Genomic DNA, 27,542 nt, shown 5'->3' with positions numbered 1-27,542 from the left:
CCATCGGACTACATTTTCCGGCGTGCAAAGCGGGAGGGAGCCTCTGGGGAGGCTTAACAGGAAAAAGGGAACACCTACCACTAAGCTTACACTTGATTGGCTGGTCTTGGCGCGTCACTGCCGGCGGGGGGCAGAGCCCCAGCCGGTAGCTCTCCTCCGAGATGGCGGCCCTGTCAGTGTCTGGCGTTACCAGAAGAGGCCTCACGTGGATAGTCTTAGGGGCACCACGCAGAGAATTTTGGTCTCGATTCAGGTAAAGCGGAAGGTTAGATGGTGGGTCTCGTTCAGCGAAAGTGAGAGAAACTGAGGAGGATGAAAGGACGAATTCAAAAGTGGGAGTCCTGCTATTAGGACGGTACCCTGGCCCTGCGCCTGACTTGGGATAGGACGAGAAAGTACGTTAGGTTCTGAGTTCAGAGGCTTCAGCGCGGGTGTCCTTGAGTGGTGGGGCCCAGTCTTGGCCTCAGTTTTCTCATCTTATAACGGAAATGCCGCCCCCTTTCCCTTCCACTTCACTCGTTAGTGTAGTAAGCAGACAGTACTGACCCTGTGTTCCAGGCACCGACTGTGGTATCAGGATACAAGTGGTTCGTTTGGAACGAGTAACATGGAACATGAACGTGAAAGTGCTCGGTAAACTAAGTGCATTTGCGCGGGGTATTTCTTCACAAGCTAGATTCAGAAATGAAGCGTGGCCTCCTCGTTTTGTTCGTTTGTCCATTCATTGATTCATCAACAGGTAGTTAACTAAACGCCCTCTCTGGCCCAGCATTTCCCTAAGTAGGTTACAGCAGTGGAAACAAAGTCCCTTCTCAGAGCTTAAGTGCTCTGGCATATGGGGAAACGGTGGCCCCATAGGAAGTATTTTGCTGAAAGCAAGTTAATGGCACAGCTGGAACCCGTCTTTGACTCTCCATCTACTGCTTTTCCCCAACACGGGGCTCAAACCCACAAACTGCGAGATCATTACCTGAGCCGAAGTCGGACGCTCAACCGACTGAGCCACCCAGGCGTCCCTCTTTTCTTTTCTTTTCTTTTCTTTTCTTTTCTTTTCTTTTCTTTTCTTTTCTTTTCTTTTCTTTTCTTTTCTTTTCTTTTCTTTTCTTTTCTTTTCTTTTCTTTTTTCTTTTCTCTTTCTTTTTCTTTCTTTCTCTTTTCTCTTTCTTTCTTTCTTTCTTTCTTTCTTTCTTTCTTTCTTTCTTTCTTTTTTTCTCTTCCTTCCTTCCTTCCTCCCTCTCCCCCTCCCCCCCTCCCCTTCCTTCCTTCTGTACTTCGTCCTTTCTCCCCCCCCCATCATTCATTTCTGATGCCTCCCAATTTTTGTAGTGATGACCAATCCCAGTCAGATACCAGCTCCATGGAAAACAAGAGTGAATAATATTTCATTAAGCACTGAAATAGTGTCTTAGGCAGATTTCCTCACGTTGGCCCATGTACTCAGTAGTAGTTATTCAAGCAGTTTTCAAAGGACCCCAAATCAATAAAACAGGTTTCTGTATTCAGGAGTTTATAATCTGGTACAGTGGTTCTTAACCAGAGATAATTTTGCCTATCAGGGGGCGTTTGGCAATGTCCTTTGGTTATGACTGGAGCATAGGAGTGCTCCTCGCATTTACCCTGCCCTGGGTAGAGGCCAGGGATGCTGCTGAGCATCTTGCAATTACAGGATAGCCTCCTACAACAAAGAATTATCTGGTCCAAAATGTCAAGTGTTTGGGCTGAGAAACCATGATCTAGTAAGAGAAATAGAATGTAAATAAATAAAACTCTGGTACGATGAAGTGTGCTGTGAAAGCAATATAAAGCGCTATACTAGATCAGAGGAATTTATAGTTATATTCGGAGAAATGAAGTAAAACTCCTTGGAAGACAACAGTTCTGTTCTAGGACTTAAAGTAAGATTTCAATAGGCAAAGATGAAATTGGCATCTCCTGTAGGATGTAACTTGAGGGAACACATGACCTCAGGAAAGTGGGAAACAGAATGTAGTAGTTTAGTGTGGGTAGGGCATGGAGTGTTTCTAGTAGATTTGTAGGACATGAGGTTAGAGCGGTTGGTTGGGTTTGGAAACTGGGAATCCCAGACAGGCGATTTACCTCTTTACGTGTTCTTAGGAATTCTTACAGCATGTGAAATCTGTAAGTAGCTTTTCTTTTCTGTCTGTATCAGCTCAGTTCAACTATAAGCTTCCAAAGGCAGGCACCTATCTTATTCTTCTCTCTCCAGTGCCCAGAAGAGTAGTAAGTGTGCAAATTATTGGTTGATTTAGATAGATGGGTAAGATTAGGTCTGGTGTTTGTCAGTTTGTCAGCTGCATTAGTGCAGTTAACCAGAGATTCACATACTTGTTTTTGACCATTCTAGAAAAGAGAAAAAGCTAGTGGTGGCTGAGACAGTAGAAGAAGCGAAGAAAGAGCCTATTTTGGTGTGTCCACCCTTACGAAGCCGAACATACATACCACCTGAAGATCTCCAGAGTCGTTTGGAATCTTGTGTCAAAGAAATTTTTGGTTCCTCTGTTGGTAACAGTTGGCAGGATGTGTCCCTGGAAGATGGCCTTCTGAAGTTCAGTTTCTTGGCACGTTTAGCTGATGACTTGGGCCATGCAGTGCCCAACTCCAGGCTTCACCAGATGTGCAGGGTCAGAGATGTTCTTGATTTCTATAATGTGCCTATTAGGGATCAATCTAAATTTGATGAACTTACTGCTAGTAATCTGCCTCCCAATGTAAAAATCACTTGGGGTTACTGAGCAGAAGAGGAGCTCATTAAGATCATTTTGTCCTGAGCAAGGGGGCTGGTTATTTAGACTTTTGATATGTTACCATGTGAAATGCTATCAGAACTGTTCTCTAAACCCACTTTTTCTGTGGAAGGATGAATTATCTCTTTTTCTCATCATGAATTAACAAGATTTTCTTTTTTCACGTTTGCTGGAACTTTGTTTTTTTAATGGAATCAAGTCTTTAATCATGTATGAAAATTTCCTTCTTTGGAGGACACTGTAATTAAACTTGGGTTTAAGATACAAGGCTATTATATGTTCACACATGGTCTTTATTTTTTACGCATAAATTAGTAGATGCAAAAACAGGTTTTAATCCTGTTAGGACTCTTAAACCTAAGGTGGCATTAATTATGTATAGTACATATACAAATAAGGAAACGTAGATATGTATAAAAGAAATGTAAAAATCTTATGTTGTATATTACAGCAAGTTGTTTCTTTCATTGCTTTACTACAAGAGTAAAAATAGTAGAAAATGATACTGTTCATTCCAGATTAATCTCTTTTGGAATTAAAGTAAATTTCTTGAAGAGTGTTGTGTATTTTTAAATTTTTTAAAGGTGAAATTTGTGGGTTGCCTGAATGTCTCAGTCGATTAAGCGTCCGACTCTTGATCTCAGCTCAGGTCTTGATCTCAGGGTTGTGAGTTCAAGCCCCACTTTGGGCTCCATGCTGAGTGTGAAGCCTACTAAAAAAAAAAGTAAAATTTGCTTTTTTGCCTTATCATTTCCTTAATTTAAGTATTATAAACGAAAGAATATATATGCCAGCTATGAAGTGCTGTGATTTTTCTTAAAGATATGCCAGCTTCTGTATCTAAATGAATATGCTCTTCAAAGGAGATGATGTTTATTTCAAACCCTTTATCTTTTCTGTAACTTTTTATTTTATTTTTTTTAATTTATATTTGAGAGAGAGAGAGCACGCAAGCTGTCTGCAAGGGGCAGAGAGACAGAGAGGAAGACACAGAATCCAAAGCAGGCTCTAGTCTCTGAGCTGCCAGCACAGAGCCCAATGCAGGCCTCGAACCCCCGAACCGTTAGACCGTGACCTGAGCCAAAGTCAGTTGGTTAACTTACTGAGCCACCCAGGCACCCCTTCTCTGTAACTTTTTAAAAGCAGCTTTGAATACCTATGGGTATCCACTAGGGCGGTAAGTCTTTGCAGACTTTGGTGTACTCAATTTGTGGAAATAACTCAAATAGCAAGTTACCAGACAGTTCTGAATTACAGATGTTAGATGAGGAAGTGATTAAATTAGGGATTATTTTTGTTTAGACTTTAGATAATGGCTAGAGAGTAATAAGAAGGAGAAGGAATTTCTTGTATTTTATCTTGACTACTTACAGTTCTGAAAGAAAAGTGACAGGTTTTAAACAAAGGAAATTGCATTTATTTTCTTTCCCAGGATGACTACTTTGAAGAGGGCAAAAATCATGTGGGTGTATAAATTCTGGCATATTAGAAAAATCAGTTACATTACAGTCATGCCCAATAAACATCAGCAGATGATCAGGTTTTTAATAACCTGTACATTAAAGAGCTTTTCAGAAGTCTGGAGTATCAGAGTGTCTGGAGCTTAAATATCAGAGCTATTATATACCTTCTATGTGAGAGGGTTTCAGTATGGAAATATTTGAATTTTACATACAGGATTTGATCATTTCATTTCCCACACAACTTTTATTTCTGATCTGGAGACAGGAAAATGTATAAAGGGCATGATGGAAGTAATGGATGATAAAGGCGGTTTGAAAAAACAATTGGTTTCAGTTGGAGAACTGTAAAACCAGGCTTCTCATGAATGTAAAGGCAGAAGAAATTACTTCTTTGTAGACTGGAGCTGTGTTTCTCAAAATCCGATGTGCATACAAGTCATTTGGTGGTCTTTTTAAAATGCAGATTCTTATTCCATAAATCAAAAGTGGGTCCTGAGCTTCTGTGTATCTAAAAACCTCCTAGGCAATGGTGATAATGTTTTGAGTAACATGGCCCTAGACCCTAGTATTGAAGTGGGAAAGTTCCAACCCTGAAGCAGCAATCCTCGAAAGCTGAGCTACCAGAAAAGATAAACTGCACATCCATCAATAACTCTAGAGGGCGTCACTGTTCTACAGTCCAACACAATAAACATACCAGAATAATGACCTTTGGTTTTCCTGAACATTAAGTTAGGTTTGCTAACTTATTCACTTAAGTAACAAAACTTGATATAATTCTAAAAGGTTACATTTGTAAAAATTAAGTGATTGCTGTATACAAGAAGTTGTCCATTAATTTTACTTAGTTGGATCTTTGAACTCCATAAATATACTTACAAAAACCCTGATGATAAAATATTCAGGGTTAATAGAAATAGTCTTGTACAAACACTATGTATTTTAAGCCACATAAGTAGACTTCTCCCTCTCCTTTTTAATTTTAATGTCATTTTTCTGATTATAAAAGCACTTTTTTTAAAAATTTGGGAAAGACAAAAAATACCATTTCCATCTTACTGCTCAGATAATCATTTAATATACTAGTACATTTTTAAATGAAAATAAACTTTTCTCCTGTATTTTTTTTTAATGTTTATTTATTTATTTTTAATTTTTTTTTTAATTTATTTTTTGAGACAGAGACAGAGCATGAACGGGGGAGGAGCAGAGACAGAGAGGGAGACACAGAATCGGAAGCAGGCTCCAGGCTCCCAGCTGTCAGCACGGAGCCCGACGCGGGGCTCGAACTCACGGACCATGAGATCGTGACCTGAGCTGAAGTCAGATGCTTAACTGACTGAGCCACCCAGGCGCCCCAATGTTTATTTATTTTTGAGACAGAGAGAGACAGAGCATGAATGGGGGAGGGGCAGAGAGAGAGGGAGACACAGAATCAGAAGCAGGCTCCAGGCTCTGAGCCATCAGCCCAGAGCCTGACGCGGGGCTCCAACTCACAAACCGTGAGATTGTGACCTGAGCTGAAGTCGGACGCTCAACCGACTGAGCCACCCAGGCGCCCCTCTCCTGTATTTTAAAATTTACTGTGACATTGTCCCCCTGCTCCCTTCACTCTATGAGTGTTTCTACATTTTAAAAGTCCTTAATAAATTTGATTAATAATGCATTATGCCATAACTGGATGTTAAGTACAGTAGTCCCTTCTTAACCTTGGGGAGATGCATTTCAAGCCATCCAGTGGATGCCTGAAACCCTGTATAGTACTGAACCCTATATATACTATGTTTTTTCCTATGCATACAGACCTATGATAGCTTAATTTATAATTAGGCACAGTAAGAGATTAACAATGACTAATAATAAAATAGAACAATTATAACAATATGTTGTAATAAATGTTATGTGAAGGTGGTCTCTGAAGGTATCTTATTGTACTCACCCTTCTTGTGATGATGTGAGATGATAAAATGCCTATGTGATGAGATGAAGTGAGGTGAATGATCTAGGTGTTGTAATGTAGCATTAGGCTACTATTGACTTGATTTACATCAGAAGGAGGCTTATCTACTTGGAGACTGGGGATGACTGCAGGTAACTCAAACTGTGGAAGGTGAAACTGTAGCTAAGGGGTAGGGGTGGGAGGACTACTGGAATTATTCAACCAATATTCTATTACTGGATAATTAAATTATTGCCAGTTTTTTGCTTTTATTCTTATCTATTTGTTTTAATCTGGCTTTCTTATAGTTGAGTATTGGTCTGCCATAAAACTCCCTTTTACTCAGAAGTGGAAATCATTCCACTGTAAATTTCTTGACTCTGAACCTAGGAATGGGCAACTTGGTCCTGCTTCCGTGTGTGTGTGTGTGTGTGTGTGTGTTGATAAATATTTATTAATCGCAAGTCATCCTTTTGGCAATTTTTTTTTTTATGTAAACTCTACACCTAACATGGAGCTTGAACTTAACCCCAAGATCAAAAGTCACACTCTACTGACTAAGCCAGCCAGGCCCTCCTGTCCTACTTCTTCATTTGTAATCCATTAAAGTGTGTTCTTGTGTATCTTAAAGTATAAAGTGACAAGTACCTTGAACTCAGTCATACCTGCACACATGAGCTTTATCTTATCTGCAGTTACTTTTCTATATCATTTTTATTAGTTTATTTCACAGTGCAAAAGTTCTCAAGTTTTTACTTGAATGATTTCTAAGTTGTCAAAGTAGTTGGCATAAAGTTTTTATAATATTCTTTTATTTTCCTTTTAATGTCTATTGGATCTGCAGTGATAAGCCCTCTTTCACTTTGATATTTGTTATTTTATTCTTTTTATTTGACCAGTCGGGCTTGTAGTTTATCAATTTTGTCTGTCTTCTCAAAGAACTAAATTTGTCTTTGTTAATTTCTTTCTGTTGTTTATTTTCCATTTCATTGATAATATGCTTTTCTTGTTTCCTTTCTTATATTTACTTTGGGTTTACTTTCCTCTTTTTTCCTAGATTTTGAGGTAGACTTGGGTCGTTGATTTTAGAACTTCTTTTCCAGTATAAGTCACTAAGATGATAAATTTCACTTTGTAGCTTTAGCTTCATCCTACAAATATTTTCATTTTGTACTTCCATTATCATTCAGTTTAAAATATTTTCTAATTTCTGACTTCTTCCTTGACCTGTGGATAATTAGAAGTGTGTTTGATTTTCAAATATTTGGGAACAAATAAGGAATAACATATTCTGGATTATTTTATTACTTTCTAATTTAATTCCATTGTGGTCTAAAAAAGTACTCTCTGATTTCAGCATTTTTGAATTTGTTAAGATTAATTTTATGGTGCAGTGTATGGTTTATCTTGTTAAATACATCATGTGGGCTTAGTGTTCTATAAATAGCAATTAGGTCAAGGTCATTGATAGCATAGTTTAAATTTATGCCTTAACTGATTTTTGCCAAGTTATTCTATCAATTGCTGAGAAAGGAATGTTAACATTTTTAACCATCATTATGGAATTGTTTATTTCTCACTTTAATTCTGTCTCAAATTTTGCCTCATATATTTTGAAATCCTTTATTAGGATTTATGATTTTTATGAATTTGCCATTATTTATTTTTTTAAGCTTATTTATTTTGCGGGAGAAAGAGTGAGAGAGAATGCACATGCCAGCGGGGAGGGGCAGAGAGAGAGGAAGAAGAGAATCCGAGCAGGTTCTGACAGCAGGGAGACTGATGCAGGGCTCAATCTCATGAACTATGGTATCATGACCGGAGCCGAAGCCAAGAGGACACTCAACTGACTGAGTCACCCAGGTGCCCCAAACTTGTCATTGTTATTACTTTTTATTTTTTATTTAAGAAAAATTTTTTTTAACATTTATTTATTTTTGAGACAGAGAGAGACAGAACATGAACGGGGGAGGGGCAGAGAGAGAGGGAGACACAGAATCGGAAGCAGGCTCCAGGCTCTGAGCCATCAGCCCAGAGCCCGACGCGGGGCTCGAACTCACGGACTGTGAGATCGTGACCTGAGCTGAAGTCAGATGCTCAACCGACTGAGCCACCCAGGCGCCCCTATTATTTTTTTCTTTAAAAAAAAAAAATATTTATTTTGAGAGAGAAAGAAAGAGAATCCCAAGCAGGCTCCAGGCCGCTAGTACAGAGCCTGACACAGGGCTCAATCCCACGAATGGTGAGATCATGACCTGAGCCACAATCAAGAGTCTGATGCTTAACCAACTGAGCCACCCAGTGCCCCATTATTTTTCATCTCTGATAATACTCTTGATATTGAAATCTACTTAATCTGACATTAATATAGCCACTTAGGGTTTCTTATGCTTACTGTTGCATGGTATATTATTTTTCATCCATTTACTTGCAGTTTATCAATGTGAACTACACTGATAATTTTTCAGCACAATCCTGACTCTTTTGGTAATCTCTTCCTTGCTTTTGTTTAAAAATTTACTCTAAAAGTATGTTATATAATTTTTTAGCATACATAAATTTATGATTAATCTATGTATATTCATTTATGATTGGCATCTAACACTCAATATTATGTTTGTGATGTTCACCTAGGTTTTTGAATATAGTTATGAGTCTTATTTTTATTGCTTTAATTTATTTAATTTTTAAAAAATATTTATTTTTGAGAGAGAGAAAGAGAGACAGAATGTGAGAGTGGCAGAGAGAGAGGGAGACACAGAGTCCAAAGCAGATTCCAGGCCCCGAGCTGTCAGCACAGAGCCCGACATGGGGCTCGAACCCACAAACCATGAGATCATGACCTGAGCTGAAGTCTGATGCTTAACTGACTGAGGCACCCAGGTGCCCCCACTGCTTAATAATTTTTAATAAATTTTATGTGTAATATAAGTCTACTGCAAGTTAGCAGCCTGTATTTTCAAGTGTTTCATGGAGTTTTTGGCTGATCAGAAGTCCTTACAATTAAGGAAGATAAATTTACTAACAGTTTCTTTAAGTTCATACTTTTATTTTTTTTTAACGTTTATTTATTTATTTTTGTGAGAGAGAGATAGTGAGTGGGGGAGAGGCAGAGAGAAAGGAAGACAGAAGATCCAAAGCAGACTCCGCACTGTCAGCACAGAACCCAGAGCCCGACAGCAGGCTCGAACCCATGAACTGTGAGATCATGACCTGAGCCAAAACCAAGAGTAGGATGCCTAACTGGCTGAGTCACCCAGGTGCCCTTAAACTCATACTTTTAAAGTGCTCTGTCACCTCAAATAAATAAATAAGGGCTCAATGATTTAATAGTGCTTTTATTTTCTTATCATGTAAAATCCCACTATGTCGTAGACCCTGGGTCTGGAGTTCTCTCTTGTCCAGCAAGAGAGCGTCTGCAGAATTGAAATGCAAGAGAGGCTAATGTCCGAGAGGAGACGGGCCCTGAGTAAGGTCCTTGCTCCATCTTTATTAGGATCAGAAGGCTTACAAGCATGATGGATGTGCACAAAGAGACAATGAAACCATGAACATTAACTCATGGGCATGGGGAAAAGGGGGTTTTGAAGATATGCAGTGTTAGCAGTTTGGGTCAATACAAAACAAAATCCTGGAGCTGGATGGAAGGTTTTTTACAGCAGATATGAGGCACCACCTCTGTTTACCTAACTGGCCTAGGTAAAGATAAGAGGCACCACCTCTGTTTACCTAAACTGGCCTAGGTAAAGAAAGACAGAGCAGGCTACCTCAGGGTCAAAAAGACACCTTTCTTTTGCTAATTGGCTCCACTCTGGGCAACTTTGCCCTGCCCTGTCTAAAGTCCTGTTTTCCTTTTTTTTTTTTTTTTTGTCCTTCCTTCCTATGAAAGCAGCTTTCTGCTATTGTACTAAGTTGGGGGGAATTTCTGCCCTGAATACCTAATCTTGTTTACCTCATTTTGGATGCTTCCATCCTGAGATTTCCTATTCCTATACCTTTCTCCTATACTGGGAGACTTTGCCCTGTTTACCTAATCTTGTTTACCCAAACTTGAGTGTGTTTATCCTGTGGCTTTCTAATTCTTTATGCCTTGTTAACCCATGGTGGAAACTCAGGGAATTCCTAACCTTATTTCCCACACACTAATGCTCCATTCTATAGCATTAAGTAGGCTCTCAAGAGCTCCTATGAATTAGTTCAGGAGGGGGAGGTAATGACTGGGAGATTTGGTGTTGCCCACATTCCCAAAGCAGAAATTGTGGGCCCAAGAGCAAGTATTTTGTTGCCTGTTACTGTGGCCACATTTGCAATTCTCAGTTCAGAACTCTTTGGTAGTAAGTCAAAGTCCTTGACTTCTTTATTTATAGAGCAAAGGTATGGCCAAATGGTGCCAATGAAGGTCAAGCAATTTGTTTATGACAAAAATTAATAAAATATGTGAGTAAAATGTAGGTGCTATTCCTAAGAGGGAGAGGTTTAGAAAGCATAGAGAATGAAAAAGGGGAAAATAGGAGGGGACTGGGTTCAATACGTTTTAAAAGTTAATAGGAAACTAGAGCAAACAGTGGGCCATAAGCCGGTGCTTCTCTTGTATTAGTTTGGTCAGATTGCAAAGATGTATTTGGGGTTTTGATTAATAAGAACTCTAGGGAGTGCCATTCTTCCTTTAGGGATGGAAAGGGAGGCTCAAGAGGAAAAAGTCAGGTACTTTGGTTTGTAATCAGGGCTCTCTCTTCTGGGCTAGTTGGAGATGGGTTAAAGTCTCAGGTCTTGAGTGAGTCACAAAATTAGATTCTTACTTTCAGTGTTTGGAATTTGGCAGTTCGTGTGGACAAATAGTCTTTTTATTCATTTTGTAATCTCAGCTTTGGAGTTCAAAGAGTGCTCAGATAAGGGTATGTCTTATCTGTTGGATTTTGTTTAGAAAGGATATCATAGGAACTTGTGATTATGAAGATATCAAGCCAGAATTTATATTTCTGAGGGAGAATGACAGGCTCTCTGAAATTAACTTTTCTTTATTCAGTCTTTCCCCATATCTCCATTAATATTTCTCCCTCTTTTTAAAGATGACTTCCTAGAATAGTATAGAAGAAACTGTCTTAGTTTGGGCTTTTGAATTGTGGTCCCATTTTTATATTGTTTGAAGGATGATTTTCTTTTCTTGTATTTTTAAGTTTGTTTATTTATTTTGAGAGAGAGAATGATAGAGCACATATGAAGGGGAGGAGGAGCAGAGAGAGAGAGAGAGAGAGAGAGAGAGAGAGAGAATCCCAAGCAGGCTCCATGCCCAGCGCAGAGCCTGATGTGGGGCTGACATTAAAAGAAACTCATCCTGGGGCACCTGGGTGGTTCAGTTGGTTAAGTGTCTGACTCTTGATTTCAGCTCAGGTCATGATCTCACGGTTCGTGGGTTCGAGCCCCGTGTCAGGCTCTGCACTGACATTGCAGAGCCTGCGTGGAATTCTGTCTCTTCCTCTTTCTCTGCCCCATCTGAAGATCACACACACACCCACACTGTCTCAAAATAAATGAAACAAAAAACAAAACAACAACAACAAAAAAACCCAGACTGTCGTGTTAGCAGATACTGTCAATACCTTGCCTGTGTATACTTCCCCTAGTGGCATTAGTGCACAGGCCTGACTCACAACATCAGACCTTGGATTCCTCTGCCTGATAGTTTTATTGGGCCTCCAGAGTCAGCTTTACCTCTCAGCATGGCAGGCTGGAAGTGGTGGGAAACTAAGGCTTTTTCCTCCCTTACCACTCAGCCCTTAGCTAACCATTTATTGGATACTTCCCATTGCCCCTCTGCATTCCTGTTTCCTGGAACCCCCTCAAAATACACTACTTGTTTTGAGTTCTTACCTCAAGGTAGGCTTCTCGAGCAACCCAAGATAGGACAAACTACTTGACCCTTCCTTTAACCACCACCCTGTTTCTCTTCTTATTCTCGAATAATTAAGCTATCATATTTATTCTTCAACCCTGCTCTTACCAGGTTCTGCTGTCACATGTTACTGGCCTCCTCTCTCTAGAATTGCACAAGGATTTACATGGTATAGCCAACAGCGATTTCAGAACTTGGCTTGCTTGAAATATCAACTGACGATAAATAATCTTTCCTTTAGCCTCCTCAATCCCGCTGATCTGTAACTCTTAAGGATTTAAACTTACACAGTTGTGGAGGTTGGTTTAGCAGTCTCTGAAAAGTTGTCTTTGCAACTGATGACTGATCTCACTGAACCCTGTCCTGATTCCCAACCCACAGAATATATGAACATAATCACTATCGTATGCCTTTAAATTTTGGGATTTACTACACAGCCATAGTAAATGAAACATCTGTTTCTTTTGGGGTTACTTAAATGTGTGTGTGTGTGTGTGTGTGTGTGTGTGAGACTCTATAGAATATAATATGTACCTGAGGAGTCTAGCTCCTAGTTAAAAACCTATGTATGATTTTCCAGAACTGACCATAGGCAATTACAAAGGCTTTAGCTGGCAGGCATCATGGGAGAAAGCTCCCCTTCCAGCACCAGTTTTGGGGTACAGTCAGTGCATGGCAGCCTCTTGAAAAAGTTGGAGCCAAGGACTTAAGCCACTCAGCAGTTACTGGTCTCCATAGTCATTAGTCACTCAGGCCCATCATGTTCTTCTCGTATTTGCCTTCCCTGCCCATTGTAGATCTCTATATCAGGCCTGTTCAGGGTCCAAATTCTTGTCAAGGTGTGTCTGCTGAGGTTTCTATATGCAAGGAGGAGGGATACTTGAAGACATTTCTTTTCACTGTGATTCAGCGCCTAGCTCTTTTCTACTTCTAGCCCTTCCCCTCACTCTCTCCTGACCTCAGAACTGCTGGATCCTTTGGAGCTCCCTCAACAACCCACCCCCACTTCTGGCTGAGCCACCAACTTCAGACCATCGAGCCTCGTCTTGCCCAGGCATTTTCTCCCATCACAGTAAGTGATTAAAGGCTTCACTCTTGTTTTTGGCTTGTTGGTTTAATCAGCTACTCTGACACATAGCCACTCAGCTTTCTCTATCTCCCTGAGCTCAGCTGAGCTCCTAACAGTACCTTTAAGTAATTACAGTCAGCCTGCAAATAATCTTGTATTGCTCGAAAAATAGCAGGTAATATATAATAATCTTACAACAGTTTAATTCTATTTACCCCATTCCCACCTTTGTGTCATTATATTTTATTTCAGTGTATTCTGTAAACCCCACAAGACATTGTTATTATTTTTATTTTATATAGTCTCTTACTTGCATTTAAATACACACACACACACACACATATATGTGTGTATACATATTAAAGATGTTTTTAAATGGGCTTCTATAATTACCATTTTTGTGGTCTTCATCCTTTCCCACAGATCTGGTTGTCCATCTGGTCCAATTTCCCTCCAACAACTCAGCATTTCTTATAATGTCGGTCTACCACAGACATAATGTCTCCCATTTCCCCACCTCCTGGAAATGTCTTTATTTTGCCTTCATTTTTGAAGTGTATTTTTGCTAGATAGAGAATTTTGGAGTTTTTATGTTTTCTTTTAAGCATTTAAAAAATTTATTGTCTTCTGGCTTCCATTGCTTGTGATGGGAAGTCAAACATTATTTATGTTGTTAATTCTCCTATATGTAAGGTTTCCATTTTTCTCTGGCTGCTTTAATTTTATTATTTATTATTTTTTTAACGTTTTATTTATTTTTGAGACAGGGAGAGACAGAGCATGAACAGGGGAGGGTCAGAGAGAGGGAGACACAGAATCTGAAACAGGCTCCAGGCTCTCAGCTGTCAGCACAGAGCCCGACGCGGGGCTCGAACCCACGGACCGTGAGATCATGACCTGAGCCGAAGTCGGCCGCTTAACCTTAACCGACTGAGCCACCCAGGCGCCCCTCTCTGGCTGCTTTTAATATTTGCTTTTTATATTTTATTATCATTAGCTTAACTAATGATAATAGGCAATGCTGCAGTTGTGGTGTTCTTAGTGTTTGTCCTCCTTCTGGTTTGCTGAGTTTCTTGTAATTGTGGCAAGATATTTTTCAACAATTTTGGGAAAATTTCAGTCAATATTTATTTTCTTAAAGTTTATTCATTTGAGAGTGCAGGGGTCAGGGAGGGAGGCAGGAGGGGTAGAGAGAGAGGGAGAATGAGAATCCCAAGCAGGCTCTGCATGGTCAGAACAGAGCCCGACCGAGGGGCTCTTGCCCACGCAGTAACCATGAGATCATGGTCTGAGCCAAAATCAAGAGTCGGTTGCTCGAACCAGTCTCTTCTCATGGTCCTGGAGCAGCTCTTTCTGTCTTTCTGCCCATGGGTCCTGTCCATGTGCTTTAAAAAAATCATCTTTTTGCACCAAAAAAAAAAAAAGAGTCGGATGCTCAACCAACTTAGCCACATAGGTGCCTCTCCATTACTATTTTTTAAAACTTTTTTTCTGTGCCTTTCTCTCCCCTGTCTTTCTGAGGCACCAATTACACACATAGTAGAATCTGATATTGTTCCACACGTCTCAAGTGCTCTGTTTTTCTTTTATACCCTTTTTTCTTTGTTGCAATTTAGTCTGGTCCTTTACTCTGCTGTTGTTTTCTAGTCTTCTATGAAGTCTATCTAGTAATTCTTCATTTTTATTCTTGTATTTTTTATTTCTAGCTTTTCCATTTGGTTCTTCTCTACAACTTTCATGCCCAGATGAAATTCTCAAAAATTTTGTCTGCCTTTTCTACTTGATCCTTTAGCATTTTTATCACAGTTATTTTTTTTAACTAAGCTTTTATTTTGGGGTAATGGTAGACTTACCACATATGTAAGAAATAATACAGAGAGAACACATGTACCCTTTACCCAGCTTCCCCTAATGGTAAAATCTTGCAAAACTGTAGTACAGTGTCACAAGGATATTGACCTTGATACAATCAGGATACAGAATATTCTTATGAACACAAGGATCCTTCATGGTGTCCTTTTATAGACATCTCCTCCCAACCCAATCCTTGAACCTTGGCAACCACTACCACTCATCTGTTCTCCATTTCTCTAACTTTGTTGTTTCAAAGGGCACCTGGGTGGCTCAGTCGGTTGAGTGTCTGACTCTTGATTTTGGCTCAGGTCATGATCGCAGGGTTGTGGGATCGAGCCCTGCATCAGGCTCCATGCTGAGCGTGGAGTCTGCTTATGATTCTTTCTCTCTCTCCCTCTGCCCCTCTTCTCCACTTGCTCTCTCTCTAAAAACAAACAAATAAGCAAACAAATAAATAACTTTGTCATTTCAAGAATGTTATATAAATGGAATCATACAATATGTAATCATTTGGGAGTGGCATAATTCTCTTGTGATTCCTCCCAGTTATTGTATTTATCAGTAATTCGATTGTTTTCTTTTCCTGAATAGCATTCTATTGTAGTCAGTTCAAAGTTCCTGCGTGATAAATCCACTCTCTTGTCTATTTCTGTGCCCTTTCCTACTGATTGTTTGCTCTCATCATGAATATGGGTTGATTTTGTTGCTTCTGTTGCACCTTGTAATTTTTTTTTATTATACCCCAGATATTTCATATAAAAGAAAAGACTAGGGGCACCTGGGTGACTCAGTCGGTTGAACAACCAACTTTGGCTCAGGTCATGACCTCGCGGTTTGTGGGTTTGAGCCCTGCATTAGGCTCTGTGCTGACAGCTCAGAGCCTGGAGCCTGCTTCGGATTCTGTGTCTCCTTTTCTCTCTGCCCCTCCCCACTCATGCTCTGTCTTTCTCTCAAAAATAAATAAACATTAAAAAAAAGAAAAAAGAGTAGACTAAGTCATATTTACCTCAAGAAAAGAGCAAAGCCCTGTTCTGTCAGAATGGTAGAATTAGGGGCTGACCTGTAGTCCAGCTGGATCTGGGCTTTGTCTCAGCTTTATCTGATTCAGCGTACCCCTGGCTTCACATAGTTTGGGATATGAAATTAGGCTCTTCTCATCAGAAGAAACTGGTGCCTAACCATTGCTGAACTTCTGGAGATGTCTTTGGTTTTTGTGGCCAGGTTGCTAGCTTTTCTAACTGTAGGATATTTCCCTCTGATTTATAATTCTTCTGGAAGGAGGGTCACCAAGGACATTTCTTTGCTCTGCAGTCCCAGGTCCTGGCTTTCTGAGCCTGGGGAAATCTCTCTATTTTGCTATTCTTCCCTATCTTTTGGAAGTTAGCTGCCTTGCTTCTTCCGAAGACCTGCAGACAGATTTCTCTTGGCTCATGTCTCTGCTCCCATTCTTTGATGTATTGTCCTAGAGCACATGGCCAGGTCCTAAAGAGTTGGCACTTGGAGAAAGACTCTGGCTGGAGTTTCTCAGGATTCGAATCTATCAAACCAGCCCACACACATCCATTATACTTTCTCCTTATTTTTGATTTCTCCTTATTTTTTTGATGGGCATTTCTTTTTTGCTGCTTTGTCATAAATAAAAGTCACTCTGTAGAAGAGAAAGTTTTCTCTCTCCTATGATGAGTTTGTTACTCACTAGAGTTTAATTTATTTAGATTCCTGACAATCTAATAAGCTTTAAAAATTTTTTTTAATTGATTTTGTTTTTATACAGATAATTTTAGGTTATTAGAATGGGAATAATGGTCATTTTTGTGGCTTTCTTCACACTAACCAAAGGAGAGAGGCATTCCCTAATTTTTAAGATGGAAGTTATAAAAAGCCCAGCAAATTTTGGGGTGTCTGAAGGGCTGGTCAGTGCCTGGTTTTGCTTAGGACTGGGTAAATCCTAACTCTGAAGCCAGGAATATTTTTTCTTTAGGGAATAATACATATGTCAGCCTCCTTGCTCTTCCCAAAGATTTTATTTTCATACTTTTGAGAAGATTTGTCTGTTTTTTTAATACTCTGTTAGACATGAATTCTTAGATGCCAGGCATTCTGTCTGAAGGATGTGGGAAGGGGATTAGTAGTGAAGTCACCAGTTCCATATATATATAGATATTTAACAAGCCCCCCTTTTCAACTGCACATCTCACTCTTATCCTCCACTGCATCTAATTTTCCAAGGGTTCTGGTGGCCGATTGCGATATCTTCCTTGGATATGTTGATACCATTCATGCATATTTTGGCTGCTGCTTCCTCCACCCTGGTTCATAATGATTATAAAACTTATCTACTTGTTTTATGTATTCTATAAATTCGTTGAAAGCTCTCAGGTATCTAATACTTGAAGATTATATCAGTATATTTGCTAAACAACTGGAGGGTTAGAGCTGAATCCCAAGCATCCTGATTTCTGTTCCAGTTCACCTCTCATTAACCTTATCACTGTCTTATTTCATTATCCCATTTTTTTTTTATATATATCCAGGGTTTACTCAAAGCATTACTTGAAGAATCTTCAAGGTCCCACATTGTAACAATGATTCAGCTGACAGCTACCCCTGCAAGCACGCTGACTGATGAGCCAGTGCACATCCGAGCTACAGGCCTGCGTCCCTCTCAGATAGTGATTTTTCAGGCAACATTGGAAGATGAAAAGGGGAACCTGTTTCATTCTCAAGCCTACTATAAGGCCAGTGAAGTTGGTGAGGTAGACCTGGATCATGCTCCTTCACTTGGAGGTGACTATATAGGAGTCCACCCCATGGGTCTCTTCTGGTCCCTGAAACCTGAAAAATTTTTAACTAAATTGATGAAAAGAGATGTGATGACTAGCCCCTTCCTGGTCCAGATAAAACTTTATGATTCAAATTTACCATTAGCCCAGATTGCTGCCACTGATCCAAAAGTCAGCGTGACTTTGGAGAGGTGGTACAGAGCACCTGGTGTCACACGGATCCAAGTTCAAGAAGGCCACCTTCGGGGAGCCCTCTTTCTCCCTCCTGGTGAGTAGAATTAACCTGGTACTGTCATCCTTGTGTTTCTTCTTTTGAATGCCTCGTCCTTCTAGAGGTTTAACTTGGATATGGATAGTACATAGTGTAATCCTTGCCAGCCGTAGAATCAGGGTTAATTCTGGGTCAGAACAAGAATATGGTGATGCCCCATTCCAACTCAAGTTTGATCTCAACAATTCTGGAGCTTTTGTAAGGATATGACTACATGTAGTTTATGAAGTCCCTGCATTATGGGTTTCCCATAGCTTTGGATTTATGTGAAATCCTTCTATATTGAAGCCTGACTATCTGAAGACCCCTATCCTGATATCATGGAACTGTATCCCAGCTTCTCTTGGGGGTTTTGTCCTGTCTGAGTTTCAGTTTAGGCATAGGTCATCGCATGCAATAAGCTGATGATATTATGGAGTGAAATACTGCAACAAATATAGAGGATGCAAAGAAACTTTATATTCTCTAGTTCCATAAATATTTCATATTTATACAGTATTCCACAAATCTGCGGAAAATACAACATGCTTCTTAATGGCTATACAACTTACCAGAATACACATAGTTTCTCATAGTGATCTCCACATATCAGTAAGTGGTTCAAAACATCTACTGGTACATTTATCAGGGTTTATTGTGGGACTGAATGAAGCAAAGTTAGTTTTCCAGAAGTTGCTCATGGCAGGTCCAGGTTTCAGGAGTGTCAGAGGCCCCCTTCTGCAGACACATGATTTGATCTGGGACACAGGCATCGTATTGCCAGGATGTATGCCTCTCTCTCTGCTTTTAAAAACATAATCACAGAGTGCCTGGGTGCCCCAGTCAGTCAAGCATCCCACTTTGGCTCAGTGATCTCACAGTTCATGGATTTGAGTCCCCATTGAGCAGCGTGGAACCCCCTTCAGATCCTCTGTCTCCCTCTCTCTTTGCCCCTCCCCTGCTCTCTCTCTCTCTCTCTCTCTCTCTCTCAAAAATAAACATTAAAAAAATAAAAACATAATCACTTAGTAGAACTGAGATGGATTGAGGAAGCTTGAAGTGGTAGAAGTGGTTTCCAACAGCATAGAGTTATAGACGACGTAGAAGGAATAAAAACTTCCCTTTCCAAAGTCATCATGACCCATTTAGTTGTTTGGACAAATTTGAATATGTTTACACCCAGTAATTAGCATATAGGCAAGATTATTGTGTGTGGGGATCAGTGAGTGACACAAACATCTGTGCCTCTATTATTCCACTTCAATGAAAAATTTAATATTGGTGCAGGCCTCCCACGTTGGGATGATGTGTTGGTTTAGAGGTATTTGTGAATCCTCTTGGACACCGCACATGCTCGTGTCCTCCTTGTTCTGTGGGGGCCAAAAGAGAATGAGTCAGGTCTCAAAGTGGTTCTCAACTATGACATTCTTCTAGGATAAGAGGCTCAGTACTCTTTTTTTATAATGGTTTTAGGACTAGAATTTAGTGATTCATCACTTGCATATAATACCCAGTGCTCATCCCAACAAGTGTCTTCCTAAGTGCCCCTTACCCATTTAGTCCATGCCCCCACCCAACACCCCTCCAGCGACCCTCAGTTTGTTCTCTGTATTTAAGAGTCTCTTATGGTTTGTCTCCCTCTCTGTTTTTATTTTGTTTTTCCTTCCCTTCCCCTATGTTTGTGTGTTTTATTTCTTAAATTCCGCATTTGAGTAAAATCATATGATATGTCTTTTTCTGACTGATTTATTTCACGTAGCGTAATACACTCTAGTTCCATCCACATTGTTGCAAATGGCAAGATTTCATTCTTTTTTATCGCCAAGTAATATTCCATTGTATATGTATATCACATCTTCTTTATCCATTCATCATTTGAGGGACGTTTGGGCTTTTTCCATACTTTGGCTATTGTCGATAGTGCTGCTATAAACATTGGGTGCATGTGCCCCTTCGAATCAACATTTTTGTATCCTTTGGATAAATACCTAATAATGCAGTTGCTGGGTTGAAGGTAGTTCTATTTTTAATTAACAAAAAAAAATTTTTAGTGGTTATTTTTGAGGGGTGGGGGGAAGGGCAGAGAGAGAAAGGGAGACACAGAATCCAAAGCAGGCTCCAGGCTCTGAGCTGTCAGCACAGAGCCCGACGCGGGGCTCAAACTCACAGACTGTGAGATCATGACCTGAGCCGAAGTCGGATGCTTAACCAACTTGAGCCACCCAGGCGCCCTAACAAGTGGTATATTTTAAAGCCAAGATATATTTAGTATCATTTTATTTCTTCTCTCAACATAAGGAAACACAGCAATGTTTTCTTTTGAAAATTCCCAATATTCCTTTAAATCAAGTCACTTGTTTCTTTTTTTTAAATATTTTTTATTTTTAAGTAGTCTCTACACCCACCATGGGGTTTGAACTCACAACCCCAAGATCAAGAGTCGCACACTCTATCAACTGAGCCAGCCAGGCATCCCCAAGTCACTCTTTTCAAATGTGGATGGGGCCAGTCTTCCTTAGCTAAAATCACTTACACAAGAATAGAATGCCCCCAGTAGCGCATCATAAATTTTTTTTCAGTGTGTGAACCTTGCTTTATTTAGGAAACAAGTTGCCTACACAGAGAGTGAGTATAGAATGATACTCTGAGCACCTCTACTTTTTGCCATGTGTTAAGCTGCAGTGAATAAACAGTGTTACTGCGTGAAAGCCTCATCATTTACATCTGCTTGAGTGTAGTCAGATTAATGTAAAGAGCAGTGTTAAGTCAGGATTATAGCTAATAATCATTTCAATTCACTTTTTGGAGTCATATACTTTTGAAGCCTTTTTTTTTTTTTTTTTGAGTCATATATACTTTGAGAACCCAATTAAATCCATAGAGGCTTTCATTAGTAACGTGCACATATAAACATATATTTTGCGTGTAATCTCAGGACCTTCATTGGTGTCCTAAAGCCTAATTGTGTACCTCTTCATAGATTAAAAAGTGCTTGCCTAATTTCAATGGCTTTCTTTACTCGGTACTATAGAAATGAGCCACTATGAGTCCCCAGTAGTCCTTGGCTACAGAGATGAAGCATGTCAGTGAACAGGTTTCCCAATCAAGCTTCCTGATATTGTGTTGCATTAGTGTATTCAATCAGCTTTAATTCTGTCCCAGAATTAATTCTGTCCCTGAAAATTTAGGGATTCCATTGAAAATTTATATGTCAATTCCACGATTTGTGATGTATTTCTTTGTGTTGTCGTATTTTTCTTCCTTTTTCCTTCCCTTCCCTTCATATCCAGTTCTGTTTTGTTTTGTTCTTTTTCAGGAGAGGGCCGTTTCCCAGGGGTAATTGACTTGTTTGCTGATATTGGTGGGCTGATTGAATACCGAGCCAGTCTCCTGGCCAGTCATGGCTTTGCTGCGTTGGCCTTGGCCTACTGTGACTATGAAGATCTGCCTTTGCACCCAGAAAAAATAGAGTTAGAATATTTTGAAGAAGCTGTCAACTTTCTCCTGAGACATCCAAAGGTAATTTTTGCCTTTTCTTTCAGTTCCTGTTTTAAATAACCATAACACTCTGTGACCCTTTAACTTCCAAGTATGATTCTATATACATACCCATATTATTCACATGATTTCTTTCACACCCAATGTCTTCTGCTCAGAAAGACAAAATGGGAAGTTAGCCTGTGTCCATGATGGAATCAAAATGCAATGGCTTTAGATTCAGACAGAAATGGGTTGCCTTTCTGGCTCCATCCCATCTGGTTGTGGGAATCTGGGCGAGCTACTAACATGCTCTAATTCTCAGTTTCTTCATCTATTAAATACTATGGCAGTGGTGCTATTTTGTAAGGCTCTTGTGAGAATTATCTAAGGGGATAACACAAGCAAAGTGCTCACTAGAGTCACTGGCAATACTACACCCTCAATAAATGTATTTATTATCGTCACCTCTCTGATAATTATTTAATCACCAGACTTCACCAGAAAGATAGTCTGTCTTTCTTGAGGAGTGAGTCTGCATTTTTAGCTATTTGAGAGGCCTTAAAAATAATGCTATAGTTCTTTCTAGTCTATACCTTCTTTAAATTTTAAAATGTGATTTGCTGCTACTGTAGGGTTGCTGCATGTTAGCCCTTGCTAATTGCAATGTTTTTATCTTTCTTTAATGTTTATTTTTAAGAGAGAGACAGAGTACGAGGGGGAGGGGCAGAGAGAGAGGGAGACACAAAATTCAAAGCAGGCTCTAGGCTCCAAGCTGCCAGCACAAGAGCCTAACGTGGGTCTCAAACTCAGATCATGAGATCATGACCTGAGCCAAAGTCAGCTGCTTAACTGACTGAGCCACCCAGGTGCCCCAGCTAATATTTTTTGCTTAAAAAGAATTGATCTAAGTAAAATTAAGTCTCTGTACCACATCCTATTTTATATCAGGATCACCAAAATATGATTAGAATTGTAGTAATTAGATGGGCAATGATCACTGACAATCTATTGATGCTTTGAATTTTTACTTTTTATTTTATCTTTAATTATTTTTAATGTTTATTTATTTTTGAGAGAGAGAGAGAGAGAGAGAGAGAGAGACAGAGCATGAGCATGAGCATGAGCAGGGGAAGGGCAGAGAGAGGAGGAGACACAGAGCCTGAAGCAGGCTCCAGGCTCCGAGCTGTCAGCACAGAGCCCGACGTGGGGCTTGAACTCACAAACTGTTAGATCATGACCTGAGCTCAAGTTGGATACTTAACCAACTCAGCCACCCAGGTGCCCCAATGCATTGAATTTTTAAAAAACTATTTTTTGAAAAAAAAAAAATTAAAAAAAAAAAAAAAAAAAGGGGCGCCTGGGTGGCGCAGTCGGTTAAGCGTCCGACTTCAGCCAGGTCACGATCTCGCGGTCCGGGAGTTCGAGCCCCGCGTCAGGCTCTGGGCTGATGGCTCAGAGCCTGGAGCCTGTTTCCGATTCTGTGTCTCCCTCTCTCTCTGCCCCTCCCCCATTCATGCTCTGTCTCTCTCTGTCTCCAAAAAAATAAACGTTGAAAAAAAAAAATTTTTTTAAAAACTATTTTTGATGCATATAATGGAGTTGTCCTGGAGCTATCAAATAGGCAATGTGACTGTGCTGAGCTTCTGCTTAACTTAGTTGAGAGATGAAGAGGCTGTGTGATTCGGTTTTTCACTTTCTTAGCCTGATTCCTCTTATACTTGCTGCATGACTTCTTTATCAGTAATCTTACCAATGTCACTTAGATAGTCAATGACTAAATGAGACCTGGAAACCAGATTTCTTTCCTAGGCTGTTGGTACTTGCACTAAACCTGCCTCATGCTGTCTTCTGTGGGAGGATAGACCACAGATCTTTCAATTCCTTGTAGGTCTTATTTCTCCATCTGTTGATTTTAAGCATCCTAAAATCCCTGATCCCAAATTTGGTGGCAGAAATTGTAACGAGAGTTAGTGTTCTGCCAAAAGGCTGCAGATAGCTGTGTCATTTTGTTATACCATATTGTTCATGCATGTTATACTTCCTTTTACTTTGTCTTCCCTGGCCAGATCTTTTCTGGGTTCTCATCTCTCATTGCAGTGATGTGACTCTATATCTTTTCTATTAAGACCTAGAACTTCAGAGCTTGAGAGCTCTTTTTAATTCAAAAGGAGATGATTCACGTCACCCCACTTAATATGCAGGGTAGGATCTTAGGTAGAATGTACTGGCCTTACAAGAGAGCCTGAAAACATACATAGAAAAGGGGACTAGGTTCAGATCCATCAGAACTTATCCCTTGGGACTGGATACATGCCCCTCAAAATAAGAGAATGGCTCCTGTTCGTGAGCCTATACATAGCATAGAATACCATTCCTTCTTGTTTGTTCCCATTTTTTAAAATTAATTCATTTATCTTGAGAGAAAGAGAACAGGGTAGGGGCAGAGAGAGAGGGAAAGAGAGAGAATCCCAAGCAGGCTCTGCACTGTCAGCATGGAGCCTGATGTGTGGCTCAATGTGGGGCTTGATCCCTCTAACCGTGAGATCATGACCTGAGCTGAAATCAAGAGTCAGTCACTTAACTGACTGAGCCACTTGGGTGCCCCAACTCAAATTTTTTAAATATAAAAACCCAATTCATAGCCTATTTCCTTTGAGAATCTTTCTCTGATCCTGCCTTTATTCCCTGATAATCTGGGTTGGCAGTCTTGCCTATGCATTCTTATATTGCAGAATTTGTAAGTTACTCTAATTGTCTGTTTTTGCCCTCCTGTCTCTCCACCTGGTAGTGAGTTCCTTGATGGTAAGAGATGATTTGTGCCTTTTTCCCCTCAGTGTCCCCCAGTGGTTAGTACAGGGTGGACGATCTAAAAATGCCTGCTTGGTGACTGACCAGGGAAGAGGAAGCTGAGCCAAGGCTCCTTCATGAAACCTTTCTCCAAAGGAGAAACCTTCTGTGGAAACCACAGCAGATGTAGAATCCTCTGTTCATGTTTCAATGCTCTGTTTTACTAATTTTACCTTTTTTCCTCAGTCTTTTCCTACAGAGTGCCTTTCCTATGACCTTTAGAGACCCCAGTATTGATACAACAAAGTTTACCAATCAGCTATACCTTGACTCATACTATTCACAGTAGTTATGTGCCCTTTTCTTCTTTTCCCTACTACATTGGTATTTCTTTAGGGCATTTTAAACTCAGCACCTAACACCATGCTGAATTCATAGTATTTAATTTGGAAAGCCTGACATATTCTTGAAGGAGTATTTCCTTTGAACATACATTACATATTTCAGAACTCTAGAACTGGGCATGTAGGTGGGATTAGTCCTTGCTTGATTCCGATTGGCCATTCAAGTTCTTTGGTTGTTTGAGATGGTAGGGTTTTGCTAAATGGTGGATAAAATCAATGTCTCATTTTCATTATTTTTAGGTCCTTGGCCCAGGCATTGGGATAGTTTCCATAAGCAAAGGAGCAGAGATTGGACTCTCCATGGCTATTCACCTAAAACAGGTCATAGCCACCGTGCTTATTAATGGACCCAACTTTGTATTTAGCACTCCACAGGTATATCGTGGTCAAATTAGTCAGCCCTTGTCCTTCTCTCCACAGTTAGTATCTATCAATGCCTTAGGGTTAGCACAGTTCCAGTATTGTTTTGAGGAAGCTAGAAGTAAAGCCAGTGAGACCTTTTTTCTCCCCATTGAAAAGGCCCAGGGACATTTCCTCTTCATTGTGGGAGAAGATGATAAGAGTATCAACAGCAAAGCATATGCTGAGCAAGCCACAGAACAGTTGAGGAGAAATGGGAAGGACAATTGGACCCTGCTATCTTACCCCGGGGCAGGCCACATGTTAGAGCCTCCCTATTCCCCACTGTGCTGTGCCTCAAAGCTCTCCAAACTCCACCTGTTCATGCAGTGGGGAGGAGAGGTGACCCTGCATGCAGCTGCACAGGAGCATTCTTGGAAGGAGATCCAGAAGTTTCTCAGGAAGCATCTCATTCCAGTTGTGACCAGTCAGCTCTGAGAAGAGAAAATGTTCCTGAGAAATAGAGAAGCAATATCAGACCTTCACTTGATTTTCATGGAACAATGTCTTTGACCTCTTATTGCGGGAGGTGATAATAAAAGAAAGCAAGAGGATGGCAATGGTCATGTCTTGACTTGGAAAGGGAAAAATGGTTCCCACTTAATCCAGCATCATACACAGAGGATTTTCTATTCCGAAAAATAAATTTAGGGCTCTACCTGCCCTAAAATTTTCCAGTTTATGATTATAATAGCAATTCTCTGGAGGAAGAAAGTTACCAAAATGAACTACAGAATCCCCTGGTTTATAAAACAGACGTGTGTAGAATCAGGTGCTCATATTTGCTGATTTCTTAAAACTCAAATTCAATATGTTTAGATTTCTCATTGAAAATATGCTCATGGCTCATGGTTACATCATTGTCACTGAAAAACTAGAGCATTATTTTAAGGCAATATGGAAGCTGATGCGGAGGTAACATGATTGAGTCGGTCTACAATAAATTCAACAAATGCTAAGAAAATGAAATAATTTTTGTGTCTAAACATACAGCATTTTAAGAAAGAAACAATCTGAGATTCACAGAATTGCATTTTAGGAAAGGAGCCATGAGGGTGTGGATTGTGTACCATAGGGGCTGGCAAACTGTTTCTATGAAGTACTAGATAGCAAATATTTTTGGCTTTGTGGGCCATACGTAAAGTCTCTGTCATTATTACTGGGTTCTTCCATTAAAGCACAAAGGAAGCACAGGCTGTAATGAATGACTGTGGCTCTGTTCCAATTAGATTTTCTTTATGGACACTGACATTTGCATTTCATATAATTTTAACATGTCACACAATAGTAATTTTCTTTTCATTTTTTTCCGAGTATCTAAACGGTAAAAGCCATTCTTAGCTTCTGGGCAGCAGAAAAACAGGCTGTAGGCTGGATTTGGCTCACAGGGCACAGTTTGATAACCCTGGGTTTAGAACAATCCAGATTACACCGTTTTAGATGTTTAATCGACTGAGCCACTCAGGTGCCCTATGGGTATAATTATTTTGTTTCCTGTTTTGGATTTTAAGAAGAATGACTATGTTTATGAGGTATGCTGTTAGTGTTTGGTCTGATATATATCCCTTGATTTCTGGCTTATGGGTTTTCTTTTTTTTTTTTAATATTTTATTTTTTAACTAATCTCTCCCCCCAACATGGGGCTCAAACTCACAACCCTGAGCTGAAGAGTCGCATGCTCTCCCAACTGAGCCAACTAGGTGTGCCCTGTATTTTATGGCTTTTCAAAACCAAGAAGGTTCTGTGTTTTTTTTCCACATAGTTTTTCAGTATCACTGCTACAAAGATTGGCATGAATGCAGATCAAATAACATTCTTGACCAGCTTATCTAACCTTTTAGTAATGTAACTAGTCTGATCTCCAGGCATTGGCCTTTTATGTACATCGATGTACCTGTCCTTTTGGCATGGTCCAGGCCAGCTGGCCAACCCACTCTCACTCTCTGCATTTGCTCCACTTGGCTTTTATTGCCCTTGCAAATTCTCTGAGTGTAAGTCGTGTCTTCTGTCAGGTCCCTGGTAGATGCATATACCCCATATCCTATGCTAAAGGGTCAGCTTACACTACACCATGATGATCCCAGGGCCGACCTGCTGGCCATCAGCTCTTAGCTGCCTTCTGTGCCCAGGACTGTGAGAATGTGGGAGCTTCTGAAACTCACAAATCAGGAGTGGAGAGACACTCGCAGGAAGGTTTTGCTCTTTCTTTGGCTCTTCATTCCTTATGAAGGCTCCCGTGGCACATAAAGACTTATATTAAATACCTTTGCATGCTTTTCTCCTCTGAATCTGTCTTAAGTCAGTTATGTTCTCAGGCCTGGTCAATATACCCTAAGAGGGTGTGCATAATGAGAGGGGAAGAGAGATTGATTGATTCTAAGAAAGTGGCTCCTGTGATTGTGGGAACTCAAATCTGCAGGGTAGGCCAGCAGGCTTGGACACCCAGGGAAGAGCTG

General features: G+C 40.1%; 2 protein-coding genes across 2 annotated transcripts; both read left to right on the top strand.

Annotated features, from left to right (window-relative positions):
* The first annotated feature begins 139 nt into the window (after positions 1-139).
* Positions 140-3,319, top strand: MRPL50 (mitochondrial ribosomal protein L50). Its single transcript, XM_043565186.1, has 2 exons — positions 140-253; positions 2,366-3,319. The coding sequence occupies exons 1-2, from the start codon at positions 162-164 to the stop codon at positions 2,751-2,753; spliced, it is 480 nt and encodes a 159-aa protein (XP_043421121.1). The 5' UTR covers positions 140-161; the 3' UTR covers positions 2,754-3,319.
* On the top strand, positions 148-26,072 carry LOC122474312 (bile acid-CoA:amino acid N-acyltransferase-like). Its single transcript, XM_043565185.1, has 5 exons — positions 148-253; positions 12,995-13,132; positions 17,518-18,034; positions 21,333-21,535; positions 24,928-26,072. The coding sequence occupies exons 3-5, from the start codon at positions 17,569-17,571 to the stop codon at positions 25,522-25,524; spliced, it is 1,266 nt and encodes a 421-aa protein (XP_043421120.1). The 5' UTR covers positions 148-253; positions 12,995-13,132; positions 17,518-17,568; the 3' UTR covers positions 25,525-26,072.
* Positions 26,073-27,542: the final 1,470 nt, after the last annotated feature.

This window comes from Prionailurus bengalensis, chromosome D4 (assembly GCF_016509475.1).
Source record: "Prionailurus bengalensis isolate Pbe53 chromosome D4, Fcat_Pben_1.1_paternal_pri, whole genome shotgun sequence".
NCBI classification, from domain to species: domain Eukaryota; kingdom Metazoa; phylum Chordata; class Mammalia; order Carnivora; family Felidae; genus Prionailurus; species Prionailurus bengalensis.
This window is presented reverse-complemented; position numbering and strand designations above follow the sequence as displayed.

What these genes read in the sequence shown, in the direction of transcription:
- MRPL50 (XM_043565186.1), top strand. Translation starts at nt 162, where the DNA reads ATGGCGGCCCTGTCAGTGTCTGGCGTTACCAGAAGAGGCCTCACGTGG. An exon ending in GAATTTTGGTCTCGATTCAG is followed by an intron (nt 254 to 2,365) that starts GTAAAGCGGAAG and finishes TGACCATTCTAG; the next exon opens with AAAAGAGAAAAAGCTAGTGG.
- LOC122474312 (XM_043565185.1), top strand. Translation starts at nt 17,569, where the DNA reads ATGATTCAGCTGACAGCTACCCCTGCAAGCACGCTGACTGATGAGCCA. An exon ending in AGCCCTCTTTCTCCCTCCTG is followed by an intron (nt 18,035 to 21,332) that starts GTGAGTAGAATT and finishes GTTCTTTTTCAG; the next exon opens with GAGAGGGCCGTTTCCCAGGG. An exon ending in TTCTCCTGAGACATCCAAAG is followed by an intron (nt 21,536 to 24,927) that starts GTAATTTTTGCC and finishes CATTATTTTTAG; the next exon opens with GTCCTTGGCCCAGGCATTGG.